At 45.9% G+C, this 24,309-nt stretch overlaps 1 protein-coding gene across 8 annotated transcripts in view; it reads left to right on the top strand.

The window, feature by feature from the left end:
• The window catches only part of TDP2 (tyrosyl-DNA phosphodiesterase 2), a 40,202-nt gene extending 19,930 nt beyond the window's left edge, over window positions 1–20,272 (top strand). For all 8 annotated transcript variants that reach the window (XM_085896015.1, XM_085896020.1, XM_085896019.1 and 5 more), the window contains 5 exons: window positions 2,514–3,019; window positions 4,539–4,630; window positions 13,013–13,131; window positions 13,355–13,525; window positions 19,761–20,272. In XM_085896015.1, coding sequence (XP_085752141.1) covers window positions 2,514–3,019; window positions 4,539–4,630; window positions 13,013–13,131; window positions 13,355–13,525; window positions 19,761–20,048 — 1,176 coding nt within the window. In that variant the 3' untranslated portion in view covers window positions 20,049–20,272. The remainder of the gene's footprint in view (window positions 1–2,513; window positions 3,020–4,538; window positions 4,631–13,012; window positions 13,132–13,354; window positions 13,526–19,760) is intronic.
• The last annotated feature ends 4,037 nt before the right edge of the window (window positions 20,273–24,309 follow it).

Raw genomic sequence — 24,309 nt, 5'->3', positions numbered from 1 at the left:
CACTTTGTCTGTTTTGGGAATCATTAAAGAGGGATGTTGCCATGTGTTGGTCCCTTTATCTTCTGGAGAGCCTTTATACATAATCACAAGATGCAACCGTGACTGAACAAGTACTTTAAATGAGGTCAGTGACCTCAGAAAACAAATTTATTGAAATACACATTTAGGTTATTGTGTTGTCCAGAACAGCCTTCATGAAATCGTGTTGCAAGATCAGCTGTGCAACCTTAATTTTCAATGTGCACTGAACATAGTCTAGAAGCTTAAAGTACAGTGAGGTCAGTTACCTCAGACGCATGTATAGTACATACCAGTACATGTAATACACACACATTATCCATATAGATGCATAAATATAAAAGTGTCTGATTGCACCTAACGGTCTCCTGAAAATGCAGTGCACTTGAGTGCAGCCTTGGTGCACTTGCAGCGGCCGGTACATCCCTTCTCGCAGCCGCAGCGGATCAGTTCGTGGTAAGATTTTGATGCCTCTGGCAGTGTCGTCCAAAGAGGCTGCCACCCAGAGGCCTCCTTTGTCCAGCCCCAGTCAGATGGGATTGGTAACTCTGGATTCAGGACCAGAGTTTGGTTCCAGCAGTTGCCCTGGAGAGATGCATGCTTAATGTGCTGCTGGAGTGCTGCCTGCATTGGGGGAATGTTTTCTAGAGCCCGAGACTTGTGTGCGAAGAGCTGTTTCCCAGCATCGTTCACTTCCATGGTGTCACTGGTGCGGTCATACATCAGCACAACGAAGCGCTCCAGCAGTGACATTGACTCTTCACTGACATCACTTGGCATGCGTAAGAGTTCTTCAAAGGCATCAGTCACCTGTGGGAACACTTTCCAAATCTCCCAGGCAGTCTTCTTCCCTCTGCCAGCGAAAGAAGACACAGTGTCGCACCCTGTGAGGGCATGGAAGATGTGGAGAGTAGCACATTGCCTTGGATTCCTGGCGGCAGCCAGTTGGTGAACAGCTATGTGCTGGAAGCTGGATCCAGTACCAAGAGGTATCCACAGCTCATCAGGATTGATGTTGTTGAATGAAGCCACAACCAGTACCACAACATCAGTATCCACAGTGCGTATGGCCACCTTCCTGATCCCTTCTGCACAGCATCTGCCACAGGTAGAAGCAGGCGAGTGTCCGCCTCCTCGTGTGAACATGGGGCGAGGCTGGTCAAGTCGGACTCTGCAGGAGAGCACAGGACCTCAGTTCCACATGTTGCATACATTTCCTTGCCATCTGCTATTGGAAGACGAATGGCCTCTCGTGACGGGAAACCAAAGAGCTCAGTCTTGTTTTGATCCACACGAAGGAAGTCCTTCCAGTTCTTAGGCATGATGTAGAGGGAGCCACTCTCTTCCTGACGCCCTTGCCCCTCTTCTGTCTGGTCGTGCCTTTCAGGCTGTCAGGTAGATATACATCCCAGATGAGGTCGAGTCTGTTGACCTTTTCGAGTTGAGTGGAGATGTAAGGTGCAAAGACTGTGTTCACATACTCTTCAAAGGTCTTTGCCGTTTCAGGATTGAGCATTTCAACAATAGCTGCTCCGTCAAGGATTGTGGCATTAACCCCAGGTGCGCTTGTGGTTTCGGGTTGGTCTGATTTCAGGCAGTGTAGTGGATCTGCTTTGACTCCAAGGCGCAGTTTTCCTCCTGTTGATAATGCTGGTGGGGCTGCCTGGTTCTCGTGGCAGAAGAACTGGTCCAGATCCCCATCACGTGATTGGCAGGCAATATACAGCCCCGAGAAGAGACTACAGTCACTCTTCACTGCGGTGAGTTGGATCTGCTGCTTTGACTGCGTCTTGGTCTGTGGCCGACTGAAGAGTGGCAACTTGTCCTTGGGCAGTGTTTCTGTAACTGGCTTCGTGCATAGTTCCAGTCTTTCTTCAACAAACTTTGTGTACTGCTCCTCACCAAGGGACTCTATCTTCCTCACAGTTTCTGCCACTGGGGTGTCCATGATGTCTCTCGTGTCAAGGACTAGTAGGTCAAAGATAGACGTCTGTAAATAACTACCAACACTGTGTGGAATATGTAGACACTTCTATTGGAACACAAATGCATGGTTTGTACATCATAAACATGTTTACCATTAACCAATGACGCCAAACATCAATATTTTGATACTTTGAGGTCATTGACCTCTCACGGTCCTCAGAGGTCAAATCTGCCTTACCTCCCGATCTGAAAATGAAGCTTATGGCATGTACTAACACTGGTAGAAATTTCATGCTTTAGTCATAATTTGCACAATTCTTATGATACGAGAGATTATCAGCTGTACAAACACAGTATATTGGACTTAAAGATGAAATCCCAGATTAATGAGGTTTGTGTTCAAATGGCAATGGCAAGCAGACCAACCCGAATACCTCTGATAGGCTTTTGTCTATGGCATGACTTCCTTGTATTTGCTTGTATTGCTCTTCCTACCAGTAGCTCATCTTCATAATAATTCCACCCTACCCCTCCTCTCCTTTCCCCATGCCCTCTCCGTGCATTTGCAGAAAGCCTTGGATTCGTATTTTGAATTTGCAGGAGGATCTGCAAAAGCAAGTAAACAAAAAGCTGATGTGGACATTGTAACAGAGACCTCTTCATCAAAGCACATTGAGGAGATGAATCAGGAGGGAATGCAAGATAACTCAGGATGTGGAGTGGAGGAAACAGAAATAATGATAACAATTAGGCAGAGTGATGAAGAGTTTGCAGAAGACCTGACAGTACAAGAACCAAAGAGTGAAGGTGCAACACCGATTGTCATCGACTTGGTTTCAGATGACGAACCGAGCGAAATCGAAGAGATCACAATTTTAGATGATGCAGTTGAACATGATGAGGGGCAGCTTGAAGTTATAACGGAGAATAGTCACTTCGGGTTAGGAACAGTTAGTGCAAGTAATGAACCAGATGTTGATGATGATGGAATAACAATGCTGAGCTGGAACATTGATGGACTGGACCTAGAGTGTCTGCCACAAAGGTCAAGAGCTATCTGCAATACCATTGCCCTGTGAGTACCAATATTTCACGTGCTTCCTCACATTCTCGATGTTCACCATTACAATCAAATGCATCATTCCCACCATTTGCTTTTTTGTGGTCCACGAGCACCTCAAGCGATATTTACAAGTTTTTGGTGGTCCAGTGAAGAGTACATATTTTAGTTATTCATTTGTTAACCGTCAGGTACGTTTTTTGATTTGCACAAATTACAACGGCACTGGGTGGAGCGTATGCCTCCGCCAGGCTGAACAGTTTGTTTTGTATCCCGCTGATGGACCGGATCTGCTGACTTTAACTAAAATCAGCTTGTTTTTGTCACCGAACCAACTCATCCAGCAAGTTTTGTCTTGATCGATCCACAACTTTTTGAAATATCATGCTGTATATTGTTTTTTGGCCCCATCCCTCAACGGTGAAGAATTGCCAAAGGAATTTTTAAATTCTCATATCCGGATTCGGATCTTCACCAAAATCGAATCAATTCATCCTTGTCACACACCCAACCTGTCCAAGTTTCGTCCAAATCCGTCCATTACTTTTTTGAGATATCCTGCTCACAAACACAGACAAACAACCAAACACGATGGTGAAGGTAACGACAACAGTTGTAGAGAACGATGAGAAGATAACATGACAACAATCACGTTGAGATAGATCGGCTTTGGATACCCCCAGTGAGAAAAATAAGAGATTGGAATTGTAATATGGCCCTGCATACACCTATCTTTCTTTTGGCACCCCGGACTTGCCCATCATGCACCTCCACATCACCATCCAAATTGATGCTGACCAGATGGCATGAACTTTTGTGTTCGCGTTCGTTTTCTCACCCATTATTAAATGGTTGCAATGGGGGTTCTATTGGCACCATGCATCATTGTTCATAACAGGTAATGTGATGCAAGTACTCTCCACGTATATCTCTTCATGTTTAGGCCCAGAAAAAAAATGGTTTAAGGTCGTATGCATTGGCAGTAATCGGGTAGGTAGGTTGCGACTTCTTGTGTTTATTTTAATATTTGCAAACCGGAGCACGATTACCTCTGAGCCGTCGAGTCTGGGTTTTAATCCCGACCATAATACAAACGGTCGTCCCTGTGCTTCACAGGCAGGGTTGATTCATCAATGTGTGTGCGGTCCCTCGGATGGATGTTAAACTGGGCGTCCTGTCTGCAGGCATTAGTTGTTGGATGTTAATGATATCATGGTGTTCTTCACGAAGAGTCGGCAGGCTATTGCTAGCATGAACAAATTCCTGCCCAAACCTATCGAGAGCATTGCATCAGCGGCACAGCTGTGCCCTCAGCCAATGGTGCTACCCCGCAGCTTTGTGCTGCATACGAAAGAAGATTGAAACTACAAAAAGTTGCACTTGTGTTTTTTTTTTTTATGAAGCTTTAAATGATAGGACCTATTTTTGAAATATTTTTTTTGTGTTTGTCTCGGTCAATATAATTGAAATTACCATTTCATACTTCTGCATATTTTTTTGCAATCATAACAAGCTGCTAATTTTGTATGTTTAGGCATCGTCCAGATGTGGTATGCTTTCAGGAGGTCATCGACCCTTTCAGAGACTACCTGGCCAAACACACAAAGGGCTACCATCTTGTTACAGGTGCGTATGAATGACCTTTTCCATAGACTGCATGTGAGAAGTCAAAATATTTTCTCCTGTACAAAATGTTTCTGAGCCAAAAACGTGACTTGGTCCAATGGTATCTGTAAACTCCCCACCACTGGGTTAAAAGTGTGACTGCCTGGAAACCACAGAGAAGCACGAGCATCAGCGTCAATGTTCGCTGGTCCAGGGCATTTCACTAATGGTTGAGGATGGCGAAGGACCTTTCAACTTCCCCTCACTGCACGTAGAATGTACAGCCACAGGTGCATGCGTGCACCTGTATTTCGATAGCAGGTAGCACGAGATCTTGGAACTTTCATATGTACCACCTGGCCAACATTGCTCCATAAGGTACCATAATCAAAGGGATAGCATATGTGTTGATCTAAACATCAGCAATGGACTGCAGATAATGACTCGTATGATGAATACACAGATCGGGTGATTTTTTTCAGTTGGATGATTCTTCATGCTCACAGATGAATGAGTCAAATAAGAAACTAGAACGGCATTTGGTGGAGCACATACCTCCACCATGCTGAACAGTTTACGTTTTGTATCCCACTCAAAGGCAGGATCTGCATCCAGACCTTAACCAAAATCTAATCGGTTTGTTCTTGTCACCTCCCCAACTCGTCCACCAAGTTTTGTCATAATCCGTCCACAACTGTTTGAAATATCATGCCATACATCATTTTTGCCCTGATCTCTCAATGCTGAAGAATCATTTTTAAAAATTAAATTGTCGAATCCGGATCTTCATCAAAATCAAATCAATTCGGCCAAGTCACACACCCAACTTGTCCACCAAGTTTTGTCTGAATCAGGCGAACACTTTACGCAATATTGTGTGTGTGTGTGTGTGTGTGTGTGTGTGTGTGTGTGTGTGTGTGTGTGTGTGTGTGTGTGTGTGTGTGTGTGTGTGTGTGTGTGTGTGTGTGTGTGTGTGTGTGTGTGTGTGTGTGTGTGTGTGTGTGTGTGTGTGTGCAGTATCTCACAAAAGTGAGTACACCCCTCACAAATATGTAAATAATTCAGTGTAACTTTTTATGCAGCTGTGCTGGAAGCAAAAGCTTAAAATTGATGATAGAGTAGTCATTCTGCAATATGGATGCAGGTACAAAACCGCCATTCCATAAAAACAATGTGGCATATTACGAATATTTCTGAAAGAGGAGGCAACAAAAGTGAGTACACCCCTGCTATTGTCTGCACAAGTGAGTCAACCATGGTAAAACGGCTTCCATTTTCATCATTTTTTGCATATTTAAGTCGAAGATTGTTAAAAGTACAAATATGCACCAAACAATACACATAATGTCCATAGAGCTGCAACCTCCCTGGTATGTTAAAAGTGAAGAAGTGTACTCAATGCAGTAATTGTCTATCTTATTTTTTTTTTTTTTTTTTTGTATACCTTGATCGAGGCTCGTATGAGAGCTAACACAACTCACAGCAAGGAGGCATGAGACAAGAGGGGCGGGAGTGGAAGGGACAAAACAGTGGGGAACAGACACATTAGGTGAACTGTGGAAGGGAGAGGGATGGGGATGGGACGGGGAACGTGGCGAAGAGAAGATGGACATTACAGGGACTTTCAGGAAGGAAAGCAGGAGAATTGAAGGAAGTGGGCTTGGGTGGATTATCGGGGGTAGAAAAGATCGAGGATTTGGATGGGGGGAAGATAAGAGGTGGTGGTGAACAGCTGTTTTGAAAGCCTGGAGGGAAGAATGGGAAAGAATAGAGTGAGGAAGTTTATTCCAAAGGCGGGAAAAAAGAGGAATGAAAGAGTGAAGATGAGCAGTGATTCGTGATTTTGGTAGTTTTACCAGAAGGGGGTTGTTGGCGGACCTTGAGCGCCTTGTGGAAATGTGGTTGGGACAAATCGCAGAGAGAGCAGGGGGGGCAAGGCTGGAGAGGAGTCGGTAGAAGACAGAAAGACCACCGACCAACCTGCGGTGATTGAGTGATAGGCCCAAAGACTCAGCTTCATTGCGGGAGATGCCAATGATCTTAAAAGCCCTGGTTTCGACAGCGTGAAGCCGAGAAAGGTGGGAGGCAGGAGCACCAGCCCAGAGGGGAGAGCAGTACTCCATCAGGCTACGGACAAAAGCTTTGTAAGTAGTCAGGAGCTCAAGAGGGCCGAGGAAGGACTTTGCACGACGGAGGATTCCCAGTCGGCGACTGGCTTTTGAGGCAAGGTTGGAAATGTGACTTTCCCAGGAAAGGTCATGGCAGATAGTGAGACCCAGAAGCTTGAAAGAAAAGACTTCTTCCAGAGGATTGTTGAGAAAGTGGATGGGGGCTCTTCTAAACGGTCCTTTCGAAGAGACATAGTGAGAGTGTGAGATTTGTGTGGATTGAAAGACATGTTCCACGTGTTGGACCAGTTTGTGATTTTATCCAGATCTGCAGTGAGCGAAGAAGCTGCTGCTTGCCGGTCTGAGGGATGACAGATGGTACGGCAGAGGGTGGAGTCATCGGCAAAGAGAAATAGAGGATTTTCCAGAGAGTCCGAGAGATCATTGATGAAAACCAGAAAAAGAACAGGGCCCAGAACGCTACCTTGAGGAACTCCAGCCTGCACAGGAAGAGGGGATGAAAGAACTCCATTTAGGGCCACACGTTGACTGCGACAGGAGAGGAAGTCTGCGAGCCATGAGTGGAGATGGCCTTGAATACCATGGGAAGAGAGTTTGGTGAGTAGGGCAGGGTGCCAGACTGTGTCAAAAGCACGTGATATGTCCAGGGATACGGCTCGGATTTCCTGTCTGGCATTGAGGACCTCCATCCATTGATGGGAGAGCAGTAGCAGCATATCCAGGGTAGAGTGACCTGGTCTGAAACCAAATTGATGATTGGAAATCAAGCCATTGGAGAAGAGGAAGGATTTCATGTCTGAAAGCGATGATGGATTCCATAACCTTGCTGATGATTGGGAGAAGGCTGATTGGTCTGTAGTTACAGGGATCTGTTTTTGCACCTTTTTTATGCAGGGCAGTGATGTTAGCAGATTTCCAAGCAGATGGCAGATGACCTTGGGAAAATGAGAGGGTGAATAGAACAGAGAGAGGGTGAGCAAGAGCAGAAGAGCAGGCTTTGAGGACACGTGGGCTGATGCCGTCTGGACCGGTTGCAGAATCTGACTCGAGGTTTGAAAGCAAGCTCTCCACCTTGTCAGGAGAAAAGGATACAGAGTCCAGGGACAGTTGGGTGCGACTGGGTAAAGTGGGTAGAGATAGTGATGGGTTTGGGACACAAGATTTAGCTGCAAACACCGAGTTTAGACATTCAGCTTTATCACGTGTGGAATCAGCAGTGCGGCCATTTGAGGTAAGGGAGGGGATGGAGGGGGAACATACACCAGAAACAGATTTGATTAAACGCCACCAGGATTTTGAGGAGGGAGAGAGGTTTGAGAGTTCAGACTTGAGATGAGAAAGATGTTGTTTTCTGGCTCTCCTGAGGGTAGATACACACTTGTTCCGAGCTTTGTGGAAAGAACTGAGATTGCCCTCAGTTGGGTTTGCTTTCCATGAGGCAAAGGCAAGTTGTTTCAGGACAACTGCCTCGCCACAAGCTCCAGTAAACCAAGGGCGGGAGGAAGGGTAAGACAACTGAACACGAGAGGGGATAAATCTGTGCATGAGGGAGAGCAAGTTTCTTTGAAAGAATTCCCAGGATGAGTTGATGTTTGAGAAAGTAGTGATAGGAGACCAGTCTGTAAGTTTGATGGCTGCTCGGAGACCCTGCCAGTCGGCTTGAGTGAAATGCCAGACTCGACGGCGGTGAGGTGGTTCTCTGATAACAGCCAGAGAGATGTCCACTTTAACAAGGACGTGGTCAGAAGAACCAATTGGAGCGAAGGAAGAGCAGCAGATATTGTCAGGGAAATTTGTCAAAATCAGATCCAGAAGAGATGGAGTACCATTGGTTGAGATCCGCGTCGGGAAGTTGACCGATTGAGTCAGTCCCAATGAGTCACAGAAAGCTTTTGCTGATGTCCCATGGCAGGTGAGAGAGGTACCCACACCTAGCCAACTGGCGTGATGACAATTGAAGTCGCCACATAAGAGGAAGAGAGAGTTTGGATGAGAAGATAGAAGATGGTCCATGTTTTCGGAGAGTGAGGTGTAGATGGAGTCATCACTGTTCGGTGGACGGTACAGTACACATATAAACATGAGGTGGGAGTGGAGGGGAAGCCGAAGCCAGAGGTATTCCTGAGGGTGTGGGGGAGTGAGAGCAGTGCAGGGAGAGTGAGGAATAGAGTCTTTGATGAAGAGAGCAACACCTCCACCAGGACGAGGCTCAGGTCTGTCATACGGTAGAAGGGAGTAACCAGGGAGAGTTGCTTGGGAGTCAGGCCCGTCTTGGGAGAGGACAGTTTCTGTTAGGCAGATAATGTCTGGATGGTCAGTGGCAACCTCTATGGAAGGATCTGAAAGGTGTGAGGGAAGGGCCCGGATATTTGAGGTCCACACTTTTTAATGAAGAGGTAGGGGAGGAGGCTTTGGGTGCAGGAGGTGGAGGGGGCGGGGAGGGTAGGACGAGGGACGAGGGGGGAGGTAAGGAGGGTTGCTGAAGGAGTGTGGGGTATTGCAGAATAGCGAGGTTTGGGGGCCGAATGAGGAGGAGAAAAGGCTCTGTGGTGCTGGGAGAGAGGGGGACAAGAGACAAGGAAGATGGCAGTTGAGGATTTGAGGAGGTGGAGTGAAGAGATGGAGGTGAGAGGGCAGTGGAGGGAGGCAGGCTGTTGGTTGAGAGGGGGGGCAACTTAGAGAAGGAAGAGTGAGGGGGGTGAAAGGTTGGAGAAAGGTGAGGGGGGAATTTTTGAAAGAGGTGAGAGGGAGGCTTGGAGGGAGAAGAGTGGGATGGTTGCTTTGAGAGTGAGAGTGAGGGGTGAGGGGGGTGAGTTGGCACTGAAGTTGGAAAAAAAGAATGGTTGATGGAAAGCGAGCATCCATGGCAAACTGTGGTTTTTAAAAGTTTGCTTGCTATCTGCTTGCTGAATAAATAATTGCAAAGGAAATACTTTCGTTGGTTAAAAACGAAAATCCGACGGCGCTCACTTACACCACCTCATTCATCGGCGACTGAGAGCTTCTGCAGGTGGGAAAATATTCACGCATATGGATTTGGATCGCCTCCATATGTGCACCAAACCACGCCTCCCTCGCTTCATTTGTTTGTGCACGAAAAATTAAGGTTGGATACCTTTTGAACACACCTCGTATATATATATGTATGTATGTATATATATATATATATATATATATATATATATATATATATATATGTATGTATGTATGTATGTATATATGTGTATATAATGAGCTTGGTGTTGGCGCAGTGGTGAGGGCAGCGGCTTGGGATCCAAAAGGTCCTGAGTTCAAGCCCAGTTGGGCCACTGAATTAATACACCAGGGGGTTGACTCAGCCTGTCATCCTTCCGAGGTCGGCAAAATGAGTACCAGTGTACTGGGCCAGTGTATACCCCGGTTAGAATAGGTGTACCATATCCCTGTGTCGTAAGAGGCGACCAGGGTTGCGTCAGGAAGGGCATCCGGCATAAAACATGTGCCAAATCACTATGCGGATCATACTGATGATCCGCTGTGAAGAAGAAGAAGATATATATATATATATATATATATATATATATATATATATATATATATATATATATATATATATATATATATATATATATATATATATATATATATATATATCTTCTTCTTTCGGCTGCTCCCGTTAGGGGTCGCCACAGCGGATCATCAGTATGATCCGCATAGTGATTTGGCACATGTTTTACGCCGGATGCCCTTCCTGACGCAACCCTGGTCGCCTCTTACGACACAGGGATATGGTACACCTATTTTAACCGGGGTATACACTGGCCCAGTACACTGGTACTCATTTCGCCGACCTCGGAAGGATGACAGGCTGAGTCAACCCCCTGGTGTATTAATTCAGTGGCCCAACGTGGCTTGAACTCAGGACCTTTTGGATCCCACTGCGCCAACACCAAGCTCATATATATATATATATATATATATATATATATATATATATATATATATATATATATATATATATATATATATATATATATATATATATATATATATATATATATATATATATATATATATATATATATATATATATATATATATATATATATATATATATACATTCATTCATTCATATGCCTTTTTATGAAACCGACAATCTTCCCCAGATCATCAGAAGTTTGAGGCGATAATCTCGAACCGCCAAGTGCACTGTATGCCTCACCGCACATGTTTGGTTGAGGGCTCTGCGCTGTTTATGCTCGTGTGTCACATACATATATGGGGGGGGGGATGCTCCGTGGTGTGTTATCCGGCAGCTGGCGCATCGTCCCTTGCTTCAGCAGCGTGCGTGGAGACTGGCATGAAGAAGGGGCTTGAGTGGAGAAAGGGCAGAGTCCAGAGTGTGTGGATGGAGTGGTCGGTGGGACCAGGTAGGCGGGTGGGGTCAACGTCGTATGGGCGGAGACGTGGAGGCGTCGTCCAGGCAGCAGGAGGCGGGTCGTGGCAATGTTGGGCAGAGAGACGAGGGAGAGAGAGAGAAAGGTGGAGGGACTGCTCCGACTTTTGTCGACTTGCAGCGCGGGGTGGGGGGCCACCCCGAAGCGAAGCGTCAGCACCTGAATCGGGCGCTCGGATTGGCCCCGACCCCTCACGCGGCCCACTAACTTTGGCGGAAACCGCACCACTCAATTTCTGGCAAGGTCATCTCAGACAGCGAAAATATTCCACTCCGACCCCACGACATGACACGAATCGCCCACACCGAAATTGGCACGCAAAAACTCCCCGACCATGTACTGGCGACCGACCGTGGGTCCTGCATGCCCGCTTGGGCGTTCGACCAGCACCGATCAACGCGCCGCTCCGCGCACGCCGACGTGGCCCACACTGAACAATATTTCGCTGGCCGTAGAGACGAGAAGACGTTCACCATCCGTAGGGAATCCGCTGCTGCCCGTGAGGGCCGAAAGTACGTTGTTATGGATAAATCCATGCATGTTTCGCATGGATCCGCCATGGGCCACATGGTCAGTGCTCGCATTCGTCCGATTCTGCTAGCGTGTGCACGGGGCGAACGCCGATATATGTCAGATATTGAGGAAATACGATACAAAGTCGCGAGCTGTGCATTCGTGCCCTGCTTTGTACGATAACAAAGTTACGAGCGGCGTACGTGTCTGCCTTCGAGCACATTCCATACAGTGCGCGTGGTTCAGCCATTACGCACGTGGCCAGCGCTCACGTCCGCACGACTCCGGAAGCATGTGTGTGGGGCGAACACAATATGTATCACATATTTGGTTGAAAAGGAACGCGCCACTTTTACTTCGCACACTCGCATCCCGCCCAACGTGGCGTGGAGTCGCCTTTATCGGCCTCCGTACGCGTTTCGTGCAGCGTGGGTGTCGTGCTGGCTGTGTTTCCTGTGTTGTGAAAACACCATTCGTGCAGCTTCTTCAGAGATATTCATTCGTATGCCTTTTTAATGCAACCGGCAATCTTCCCCAGATCATCAGAAGTTCGAGTCGATAATCTCGAATTGCCAAGCGCACTGTATGCCTCACCACACACGTTGGGTTGTGGGCTCGGTTGGGAACGAGGACTCTGCGCTGTTAATGCTCGTGTCATCGTTTCCTCGCAGCGGCGTCACACGCGCTGGCCTCCGTGAGGGCCCATCTCACAGCGAAGGCGCACGTAGCTCAGATTTACCTCGGGAATAATCAGAAAAGAAGAGTAGGGACGAAGTGAAGAAAAAAATGATGTAAGCAAACCTAGCTATGAGATCATCGCAACGCACGTCCCTGTTGTCCCGCTCGACAAAAGGGAAGGGACTATCTACACGTATAATGATGGAATAACTGTCTTGGGACCACTATCTGTTGGATGCATGCGGTTCCGAGAACCGCAACAATATTAACGATGTCACTGCTTGCTCTCTGTTGAAGTAGTACATCGCACGGTGGCCATAAACAAAAATGGTCTCCACATTGGGTCACCCTTCCCAATTTGAAGCTGAATGCTCACCTCCAATCCTTCTTCCCTCTATTCTCTCGTCTGTGGAACAGACTCCCTCTGTCGGTTGTCTTGTACAACTCCTTCTCGTCCCTCAAGAGTGCTGCCCATGGTCACACAAGCTTTCTATCATCCCCTTTCTTGCTGTCTTGTACTATTTCTGCCCCCCCCCCCTTTTCTCCCCCAACCCTACATTTTTAAAATTAAAGAACAATGCATGGTCTTGTTCGACCTGGTACATTTCCTGAGAGAGACATCATCGTTGTTGTGGTGTGGAGAGCAGGAGGTGATGAGGGTTACTACACAGCAATTCTGTTGAAGAAAAGTCGGTTGGACCTGCTCAGTCATGAGATCATACCATATCCTACAACAAGAATGATGCGCAACCTTCTCATTGTAAAGGTTAGCCTATTGTTCAAACACATCGAGTTTTTAGGTTGCACTGTGTCGACACTTTGCTGGATTTTGCTGAGGTTAATATCTCTACAAGGTATGCCATTTATCATAGCACATGAGGATTGCTTGTACTCTGAAGTTAAACCTTAGAAGCATGGCATTAAATGGGAATAGTTAATCATGGGGTACTTGTTTTATTCTCGTCTCATTGTGGAGTTTTCCTTTGCAGACTCGTGTGTTTGGACTTGATCTTTGTCTCATGACGTCCCACCTGGAAAGCACACGAGCATGTGCCAAGGAGCGCCAAAAGCAGCTGAAGTGTTTGCTGGAGAAAATACACCTGGCTCCTCAATCCTCAGCTGTCATCTTTGCTGGGGATACCAATCTACGTGACAAAGAGGTAATCTTTAAGTGCATTTGATGTGCGTGAACTGTCATCAACAATTGCTTGATGTGATTGAATGCTTTCCTCATGTGTGGTGGAATTTTTGTTTATCATGTGATGATGGATATTGCTGTTTTATTTGCACGTCCATGTGCACGCGTACTCTGCTTCAAGAGCTAAGGATAGCATGTTAACTACATTATCTGTTCCAGCCATTGTTGTTGTCGACACTGTTAAACATTTTGTGTATTCGATCTCTTGTCTCCTAAAAAGTACATTTGCTTCTGGATTGTATGTGTGTGTTGGTGCATCTAGCTGTTGTAAATAACGCAATCCCTTTAGAAAATGTCACTAAACTATGGCTAAGGGGACCCTACGAAGGGGGTTCCAAACGAGTTGGTACCATGATTCATTCCTATACAAGCCGTAATTTTTTTTTTCCAGAAGTCGTGACATATGCTTTCAAGTGGGCTGGTAGGATGGCTTAGCTTGCAGATACACACATTTACCTCTAAGCTGTCTAGCCTGGGTTTGAATCCCAGCTCATCTAAAAACTGTCATCCCGGTGTATCACAGGCTTAGTGATTCATCAGTGTGTGCCATATCCCTCGGATGGACTGTGAATGGGTGTCACATCTGACGGAATTAGTTGGGGGCATTAAAGATCATATGGTGTTCTTCGTGAAGAGTAAGCGAGCTTTCGCTGGCATCCTCAACAAATCACCAATTCCTGGCTGAACTTTAGTTCCGCCGGTACTCCGGGGGCCTCCGTCTGGCCATCGACAAAAACAGATGCCTGGCCCATCCCCATCTCCTTGATGCTGACCAACCTGCTGCAACCACAAGCAATGTGGTCGGCCCATTGTTCTCCTCCACTTACGAGGCTCCCTCGCTGAGAGAACCTGGTGAGCAGGATCAGCATCATGAATACGAGCCACATGTCCATAGAGCTGCAGCTGACACTCATGGACGATGCAGGTAACAAATCTCATTTGAGTCTCTCTCAGCAACCACTCGTTGGACACAAAGTCTGACCAGCGATTGCCAAGGATTCTACGAAGAGAAATGGTACCAAAGGAATTAAGTCTCCTTTTCAGATCCCTGGTCAGAGTCTAAGTCTCTCATCCGTCGAGCAAGACTGGAAGCACAAAGGACCTGAAGACTCGGACTTTGGTCATCCCACACAGGTACCAGCAGCGCCACACCCCATGATCCAGTGAATCCATGACTCCCCAGGCCTAACCCAGACTATTGACCTCTGGCTTACAGCCAGCAGAGACACGAATATCACTGCCAAGGTAAGTGAATCTCTCCGTGACCTCAACATCCTCACCACAAACAGGTACGGAGAGGACAGCAGCATCCAAGATGTCATTGAAAGCCTGGATCTTAGTTTTAACCTAGGAACCCCATAATCCCAGCGGCTCCAACTCTTCATTCAGCACCTCAAGGGCCCCCAAAAGGATATCCAGAGTCTCTGTAAAGATGACTGCATCGTATGCAAAATCAAGGTCTTGACATTCTCAAATGATGCACCGTAGCTTGATCTCTCTGATATCCTCCCCAGAATCCAGTCCATACAAGTGCTGAAAAGTGTGGGGGCCAGTACACACCCCTGATGAACTCCAGTAACAACTGGAAATAAGTCAGAGATGGAACCACCACATCTCGCAGCACTCTCAGTACCAGAGTATAGCTTGGACATCAGATTGATCAGTTTTGGTGGCACCCCACGAAGACAAAGAATCCTCCAGAGGGCACCCCTATTCACTGAATCAAACGCTTTGCAGAGATCAATATCGGCTGCAAGCAGCCCCTGCCGAAACTCATCTGCGTTCGGTGAGAACCCGAAGAGCAAGGATATGGTCAATCGTTGACCTCTTTGGTGTAAAGCCTGACTGCTCTGGGTGCTGGTGTTTAAGCAGATGGTGGCAAACCTTATCAAAAATGATTCGAGCAAAGATCTTGCCTGGCACTGAGAGTAGCGTCACCCCTCAGTAGTTGTTGCAGTCCTGGCAATCATCCTTCCCTTTTCAAAGGACAAATAGGCCCCTCTTCCAGTCAGTTAGGATGATGCCTGTGTTCCAGGCAGAGCACAGAACTACATGCAATGACACGAGTGCAGCATTTCCACCAGCCTTGGGAAGTTCATCATGGCGACCACAGATCCTAGGAGCTTTACCCCATTTCAACCAGTTCATCACAGCCTGTGTTTCCACTAACGAAGGTGGATCACAGTTGATTGGAGGGCCAGCAGTAGGGATAGTAACACCCCTGTCATCCAACTCAACAACTGATGGGTCATCCTGGTACATCCGGCCCAGTGGGCCTTCACTTCTGACCCCTCTGTCAAGAACCCACCACCTTCCGTTAAAACTACAGTACACCAAGGAACGGGCTTGGAGGAATGCAATGCGTGAATTCCCCTAACCACAGTTGATGCTCTACCCCCTCACAGATTCCTCACACATCGGCCTCCTTGTCCACCCTCAGCGCATGTGTAGTTTTAGCCTCAACTCCCTGATAAGCTCAGCTCTGCCATTCAGCCTGGCCCTGCGACTCTGGTCAATGTTATCCAGTGTCCCTTGAGAGACAAAATTATTCTGATTGTGAGTTCCAAGACATCCAACAGCAACATCAAGGATGGTGGTCTTAAATGCACTCCACAACTCTTCAATATTTCCAAAAAGCACACAGACCCCCCCTCCCCCCCAAAAAAAAATCCCCACTCAGCCTGTTTGTAAACTCCTCAGCTGCCCTCTCATCCTTGAGCTTGCCAACATCCAGCATACGCTGGGATGGTACCATTCTTTCAGAGTTGCTGCAACAAGCCTGTGGTTGGTATTGAGGAACTCAGCACTCCAGTAGACCCTACAGTTCTTCATTATCCTCCAGCGACCATCAATGATCTCCTTTTCCACACCACCAACGGTGGAATATCAAGTCCAGCGATGAGCCTGTGGGTGCTGAAACCATGAACAAGCCACCCAAAGTCCACAACTTCTCGTAAAGTCAAAAGAACTTCGTACTATTCTGGTTCACAGTTCCAGACCCATGGAAATCAACACATCAGTTTGATGACCATCCCGATCAGTGCCAGTTGATGTATTAAAATCCCCCAAGACAAGAACAGTGTCTCGCTTGGGGCACTGATCAACCAAACTCTAGCAAGGCATAGAATGCGTCCTTCACGGTGAGATCACTCGCCTCAGTCGGAGCATATACAGAGACCAGGGAAACCACACCCAAGGAGTGACGAATCCTTCGTCTCATAATCTGCTCGTTGACTGGTGTTACCTCGGTTATCATTGGAGTCAGCTTTTTGGACACAGCTACAGCAACTCCTTGGGCATGGAAACCATCAGAGCAACCAGACCAATACTACGTGTCACCACTCGCCATGATCTCACCACTCTTCAGTCTCCGAACCTCAGAGAGTGCTACGGTGCAATACTGATGTTCAAACGCTTGAGCTCAGATGATAACAGACAGGTGATCATCCTCTCTTAGGGATGGGACATTCCAGGCACCCACCCGAAGGGACCGCCTCAGGTGAACCCTAGGAAACCTCCGTCTGATGGACGAAACCTCAGCACCACCCCGTCACACACTACCGCAATGTGACCCAGAAATTTTATCCCGTGCTTTTCCTTCTATCAAGGACCTGGGGTCCTGAAGGCTTTGCCCCAATCCCGTCATCCGGTGAGCTGCCCTGCAAAGGGCAGCAGCACAGTGGGTACTCCCACAGAGTGGGTTTTTAGTTTTCTTTGTGTTTTGTGGAGTGAAAGGTTTTATGGTGGCAGGAGTACAAATCCTGCCACCAACCTCCTAAAAACAGTAACCCACTTGCAGGAGGACGTCTGCAGACACAGTTGGGCACTAGATGTGGATGGCCGTTGGCTCACAAGGAGCTCTTCTGCTCTTTGACAGGTTTTGTTTTTAATCCTGCTGGGTGTTCATATCCAAACACCCTCACCAAAAAACCTGGTGGGGGAGACTGTTTCGTCGCTGCCAACCCGACCATGGAACAGGTTAGTACAGGTTTACATGGTACTTGAAGCAAGTTGCAGATCTAACCGGGCCTGACCTGACAATATTTTCTTTGATGCATCATTCAAACGTAAAGACTCATTTAAGCAGATTTATTAGTTGACGATTATTGCGGCCGAGCTAGCAGCCTACCGAGAAGCCCATCAAGATGAGACTGCTCGGATCAATTATTCTGTGGTTAACGCGATAAGCAAATAATGACTCAAACGCCGGGTTTCCCCCAAATCTCTCTCGTCTCGTGTTAAGAACAGTAGCGACTGTTTCAAAAGAATGTTGGATGGAATTGAGTGAAGTTTGTTGTTATAATAATTTTTACAACTTCTTGATTCTTGTGCAACACAGCACAATACACAGGTGTCCACAACCTTTTGAAACATGGTCTAGTCACAGTGCAATCCATTATTAACTTTTTGAACAGTCGTTACAACCTCCATCATATGACCCTTGGTCTCCCTGGAGAGTTTGGTTGAGATTGGATAAATAACGACCGAATTCATTATGGTCAGACAGACACCAAATTGTGTATTTTAGTATGGTTGGTCTGGGTGGACTCTGGATCTGAACTGGACAGACCAGGCCCCTTAAGACGAGCATGAAATCCAATTTCAGTTCGTAATGTCTCCCATTCCCTAACTCCTCAGTATGGACTCTTAATTGATTCTTTCATAATGTGACAACAGCTGCACCCATCTTTATGAAATTTAAATTCGAGATTCTAGATTTTAATCCCATATCGTATACCCTTGATTTGTGTGAAATGTACAATATCTTCTAATTTCCTTCTTCTGTGTATAAAACTTCTCCACTGATGATTAAAAAGAAGCATTGTGGTGTCCATGGTTTTTTTACTGCAAAATCTCTGCTCATGAAAGAGTGGGGTAACATGAGATAGAACACCCAAACAGTGGGGGAACAACCATGCACAAGCAAAGCAATAGGATTACAAAAGAGGGATAGATAGATCGTAATCTGTAAGAGGGATGGGTTCAGAGAGGGTTAATGGGAGTTGAAGGACTTTGCATGATGGAGGATATCCAGTCTTTATTTGCTTTCGAGGTCAGCCGTGTAACTGTTCCTTCAGCACCAGGGCAGTGCGAGTCGTGTTTGTGATACGAGAGTGGTTTTGTTTTCTTTTCCCCTCCTCGCTTCCTGTGCTGTGCATTGTAATCTAACTTCAGTTCAACCTCATCTTTCAAGCTCAACGCTGACACCACTTGTGTTTCCAACAGGTGTATATCGTTTTATTTTGCTGCTGCTGTGGATATGTCTTTGCACTCCTTACATTTTGCTCAGTTTTCATCGCGTCATAATTGCATTTCCTTGTCGGTTTTTCTCCATTGGATTGCACCTCATTCCGATTTCCTTTGGTTTTGTCATTTATCTCTGATTATGAGGCTTGGCATCATTCACATGCACCTCTCCATGATCAAACTTGGCCACAGTGCCTTTAAATTTTATGTGCCTATCGTGATGTTCATTGGGCTCTTCCTGAATTTAAAATGTCACTTTGTTCTTTTTGCTTTCATCTGCATATGATACGCAGGAGTGGACCAAAAAAAAATGGAAACACCAATGTAAAGTTACTTAATAAGGCGTTGGGCCACGGAATGCGGCCAGTACGGTTTGTGTGTGCCATGGCATTGAGTCGACCAGCATCTGGAATTCTGCAGGAGGGATGCGGCACCATTGTTAGACGAGAAAGTCGATCAACTCGCACGCGTTCGATGGAGGTGGAAAACGCCGTCTCGGGCGTCGTTTGAGAATATCCCATAAATGCTTGATTGGGTTCAGATCTGGTGACTGAGAAGGCCTTGACATATGGATGACATCAGGGTCATGCTCATCAAACTATTGAGCGACCACACGTGCTATGTGGATGGGGGCATTGGTGGGTGGGGGAGGTGTTCCTTTTGCAGCCATGCTTGCCATAATTATAGGCAGCCAGGCCTGTGCAGCATTTTTATAAATGACCCCAAGCATGCTGGGATGTTATTTGCTTCATTAACACATGGGCCACACCTGTGTGGAAGCAGTTGCTTGGTGTTCCTCATTTACCCAGTTGTTTCCTTTCCTTTTCTTTTTTTTTGTCCACTACCTCGAGGTCTAGATGTATGATGTTGACTTCCTGCCCTTGTTTGTGAAATAGTACAAAACTGCTGCTCTTGATTTTTTTTTTTCCACCCTCTGTTTACATGTGAAGGTATCTGAAATCGGTGGACTTCCTTGGAGAATGCGTGATATGTGGGTAACCCTCGGCTCTTCGTCTGAAACTCAGTACACATGGGACACGTCTGTAAATGACAACCTTGGTTTCTCGACCAAATCACACTTTCGTTTTGACCGCATCTACTTCCGAGCAGCGCTCGACCTCTCTCCCCCCAAGCTCCTTCCTCGCTCACTCCGCCTGGTGGGCACAGAACGGTTGATGTGCAAGATGTTTCCCAGCGACCACTGGGGGCTGTTGGCTCATTGGGATCTGGTGCATTGAAACTGAAACACTACAAACTTAAGGATTTTGCCAATATATTTGATTTGTTAAGTACATCTCTGGTCAGGATTGTTCAAGATGTCTTGGATAAAATGAGAGGCAATTTGTAATAGCATTGAATTTAAGTCGTTCAATGATATTTTTTGTTGAAAGCATTTTGATTTCTTGATCCTGAAGAAATCTCATGCATAATGTACATTTCTCAATAAAGTTCTTAATTTTAATCGATACCGTTATATAGAAAAAGCAAGACTCACCCGTTCCGTCCAATTCCCTCCTCCAAAAATGATGGCGAATTATAGCATTTAGGGTGCAGGAGTGTGCGCAACCCCATCACTCTACACAAAACCTTTTCATTTTTTTTATTTCTCCATTTCATATTATATTATTACCTCTGCCACCTACCGAAAGTGGACGGAGGTTATGTATTCACCCTTGCTTGCATTCACCCTTCACCCTTGTCATTGAGCAAGATATCTCAAAAAAATTATGGATGGACGAAACTTGGTGGACAGATTGAGTGTGTAACAAGGACAAATTGATGAGATTTTGGTGAAGATTCGGATCAGGATCTGGATACGAGAATTTTAAAAGATTCTTAACCATTGATATAGATGGGGCCAAAAATGATATACAGCATGATATCTCAAAATGTTGTGGATGAGTGATAAAAAATGTTGGTGGTTGAGTTGGGTATATGACAACAACAAGCCGATTAGATTTTGGTTCAGGTCTGGATGCAGATCTGGCCTATCAGTGAGATACAAAACATGAACTGTTCAGCCTGGCTGAGGTATATATACTCAACCGAGTGTTCTCGTTTGACTTGTAGTTCTTGTTTGGGCATAACCGGGAGATGTACTTAATTTCTCCACAATAGTTCAATAGATATTGATAATTATATAATTACACATTTTATAATTCATGAAACAGAGTTGAAATTTCAACAGGATTGTCCACCGAAAGTGCCATCCATTGTAACAAATTTAATATCAGCACTCCACAGCATTTACAAGGAAATTATGTGCAGGAATAGGCCATTTGGCCCATCATGCCTGCACCACACCAATACCAGATTTAATAAATCTATCAACACCCTTTCCCTTCGTGTTGCAGCCTTTTGGCTGCTACACTGGTGCTCATTTTGCCGACCTCGGAAGGATGACAGGCTGAATCAACCCCCTGCTGTTAATTCAGTGGCAAACGGGGCTTGAACTCAGGACCCTTGGATCCCCAGCCATCACCCTAACCACTAAGCCAACACAAGGTTCAAACACCGAGAGACCCTCTCGAGAGCAGACCCTCGCTGCTCATATGGTTGGCAGCGAGGGCCCCGGAAGCAGTGGGGGGAAAGAGAATGGCACTTGTATATGTGGAAGAATTGCGTTGCTCAGTCAGTGGGTCACCCAGATAGCTCAGATAGATTTGCCAGAGGACCTGGGTTTGATTCCCCGTCTGGGCCCGTAATTTTTCCACATGTATTTATGGTTCTATCCTGCTAATTTCTAATTATATTCTTCCTTTTGTATTTTTGACACTTGTATTATTCATTTGGCTCTGTCATGATGATGGTTATACTTCATAGGGTAACAAGTAATGAGCAAAGGTCATGATGTTACATATTTGTAATACACTGACCAAGGATGAATGACAGGGTGCCAAAGAACAACAACAACAATCCTGTGATGAACACAGTAAATGGAGACAACAATTCTGTCATTGGGTTTGAAACACCAACGATCAGAATCCAGAATGCTGTGACATCATCTGGCACGGCAAACATTTCGACCCGTCGACTTTTGACTCTGGAATAGAACAAATGGAGGGGTTGTCAGAATATTTAGATTCTGTAAACATAATTATATGACATTGTAAATTAAGCCTGCAAAGTTTGGTGATGCATGATGTCTATACATTGTCATAGTATTTACAAAATCCAAATCCATCGGGACCATACTCGGAACAGAGCATTGGTGCTGCCGAAGCAGTCTCCTGGGCTAATGGGCACAATCCTGGACAGGCCACCACTCTGACACAGGATACTCGAATGGCTCAATCATCCCAGCAAGCTGGCACTCATTTTGCCAACCTCAGAAGGATGACAGGCTGAGTCGACCCCACCTGGTATTAATTCAACAGGATTTGAACTCAGGACCCTTGGATCCAATATCTGCCACCCTAACCATGAAGCCAAGACCAGGCATACATAGTATTTACAGTGCCTATAGAGTGCCATGGTATACACCTTGATTTGGCAATATATGCCCATTCTTCTGTACAAAAGTCTTCAAACTCAGTGAAGCTGCGTGGGGGGCATTGATGGGCAGCAATCTTCATTCAAGTCATGCCACAGATTTTCGATTGGATTCAGGTCGGGGCTCTGACTGGGCAACTCAAGGACATTTATCTTTTTGTTCCTTAGCCACTCCAGTGTTGCTTTGGCTGGATGCTTCGGGACGTTGTCATGCTGAAAGGTGAACTTCCGTCCCAATTTCAGCTTTCTTGCAGAGGTCAGCAGGTTTTCCTCCAGGATTTTTCTGGATTTTGCTCCATCCATTTTCCCTTCTATCCTGACATATGCCCCAGTCTCTGCTGATGAGAAACATCCCCCAACATGATGGTGTTCTTTGGGTGATGTGCTGTGTTGGATTTGTGCCAAACATAACGTTTTGCATTGAGGCCAAAAAGTTCCATCTTGGTTTCATCAGACCACAAAACGTTTTGCCACATTGCTTCAGAATCTCTGGAGTGGTTTTTTTGCATACCTCAAACGGGACTCGAGGTGGGCTTTTTTGAGTAATGGCTTCCTTTTTGCCACCGTACAGGTCAGACTTGTGGAGTGCTTGGGATGTTGTCACATGCACACAGTGACTAGTCTTTGCCATAAAAGCCCGTAGCTCTTTCAAAGTTGCCATTGGTCTCTTTGTGGCCTCTCTGATCAATCTCCTCCTTGCTTGGTCATCCGGTTTGGAGGAATGGCCTGATCTCGGCAGGGTCTTGGTGGGACCATACACTTTCCACTTTTTAATGATTATCTTGACTGTGCTCCAAGGGATATTCAAGGCCTTTTGAAATATTTTTTTATACCCATCCTCTGATCTCGACTTTCCCAAACTTTATTCCAGATGTCTTTTGAAAGCTCGTTGGTGCTCATGGTTGAGTCTTTGCTGTGAAATTCACTCCCCAGCAGAGGAAACCTTCAGGAACAGCTGATTTTATTATGAAATAATCAGAATCACTACAATTTAATACAGGTGGGGGACAATTAACTTGGTACGTGATTTTGAATGTGATTGGTTACACCTGAGCTAAATTACAATTTATATTATAAGGGGCATGGGGGGTGGGTGGACACTTATCCAAGCAAGATATTCTCGTTTTGTATTTTTAATTGATTTTCTCAAATTTATAGAATTTGTTTTTCATTTGGAAGTTGTAGGTTATGATGTGGAAAAAGTCTGATTTAATGCAATTTAATTCCAGGTTATAAGGCAACATAAGGTGAAAATTTTGAAAAGGGGGTGTACACTTTATATCGGGGCACTGTACATCTAACATACCGGTACATGATTTTCTGTTCATCTCTCGATGGAACTTACCAGTACACATACAAGCTGTGCTGTGAGGCATGATGGGGTACGTGGGACTTGCCATGACTGTATACCTATCGTCACATATCAAGACTGCACCACATATCAGGATTGGTAAGAGAATCAAAGTAATCATTAATTACTGCTTACAGAATAGCAGATTTGATTGCATTCCAAAAGTGTCTAAGACTGGTGCTAATATATTATCAGCACGTGATTATAAGCACGGACAGTGTATTGATATTTAATGACATGCGGTCAAGGTATCCATTTGAGGGGTGGTTATGTGGTGATACCTGCCTATCTCTATGTTAATCTGTTTGAAACGACTTGTTTTGGAGTACAGTATCGTGGAAGCTGAAACGATCCTCCAATTTCACTCTGTGCATCATTCCCATCTTACATCTTTCTTTTCAGTGTGCTCCTCGCTTCTCATCTGGCCCCTCCCTTCCCACCTGGCTCCTCGCTTCTCATCTGGCTCCTCGGGCTCCTCGATTCTTATCTTGCTCCTCGTTTCACATCTGGCTCCTCCCTTCCCATCTGGCTCCTCCCTTCCCATCTTCCTCCTCGCTTCCCATCTTGCTCCTCCCTTCCTATCTGGCCCCTCGTTTCCCATCTGGCTTCTCATCTGGCTTCTCGCTTCTCATCTGGCTCCTCGTTTCTCATCTGGC

Source organism: Eptatretus burgeri, chromosome 9 (assembly GCF_056783735.1).
Source record: "Eptatretus burgeri isolate ZD-2024b chromosome 9, Ebu_testis_v1, whole genome shotgun sequence".
Lineage (NCBI taxonomy): Eukaryota > Metazoa > Chordata > Myxini > Myxiniformes > Myxinidae > Eptatretus > Eptatretus burgeri.
This window is presented reverse-complemented; position numbering and strand designations above follow the sequence as displayed.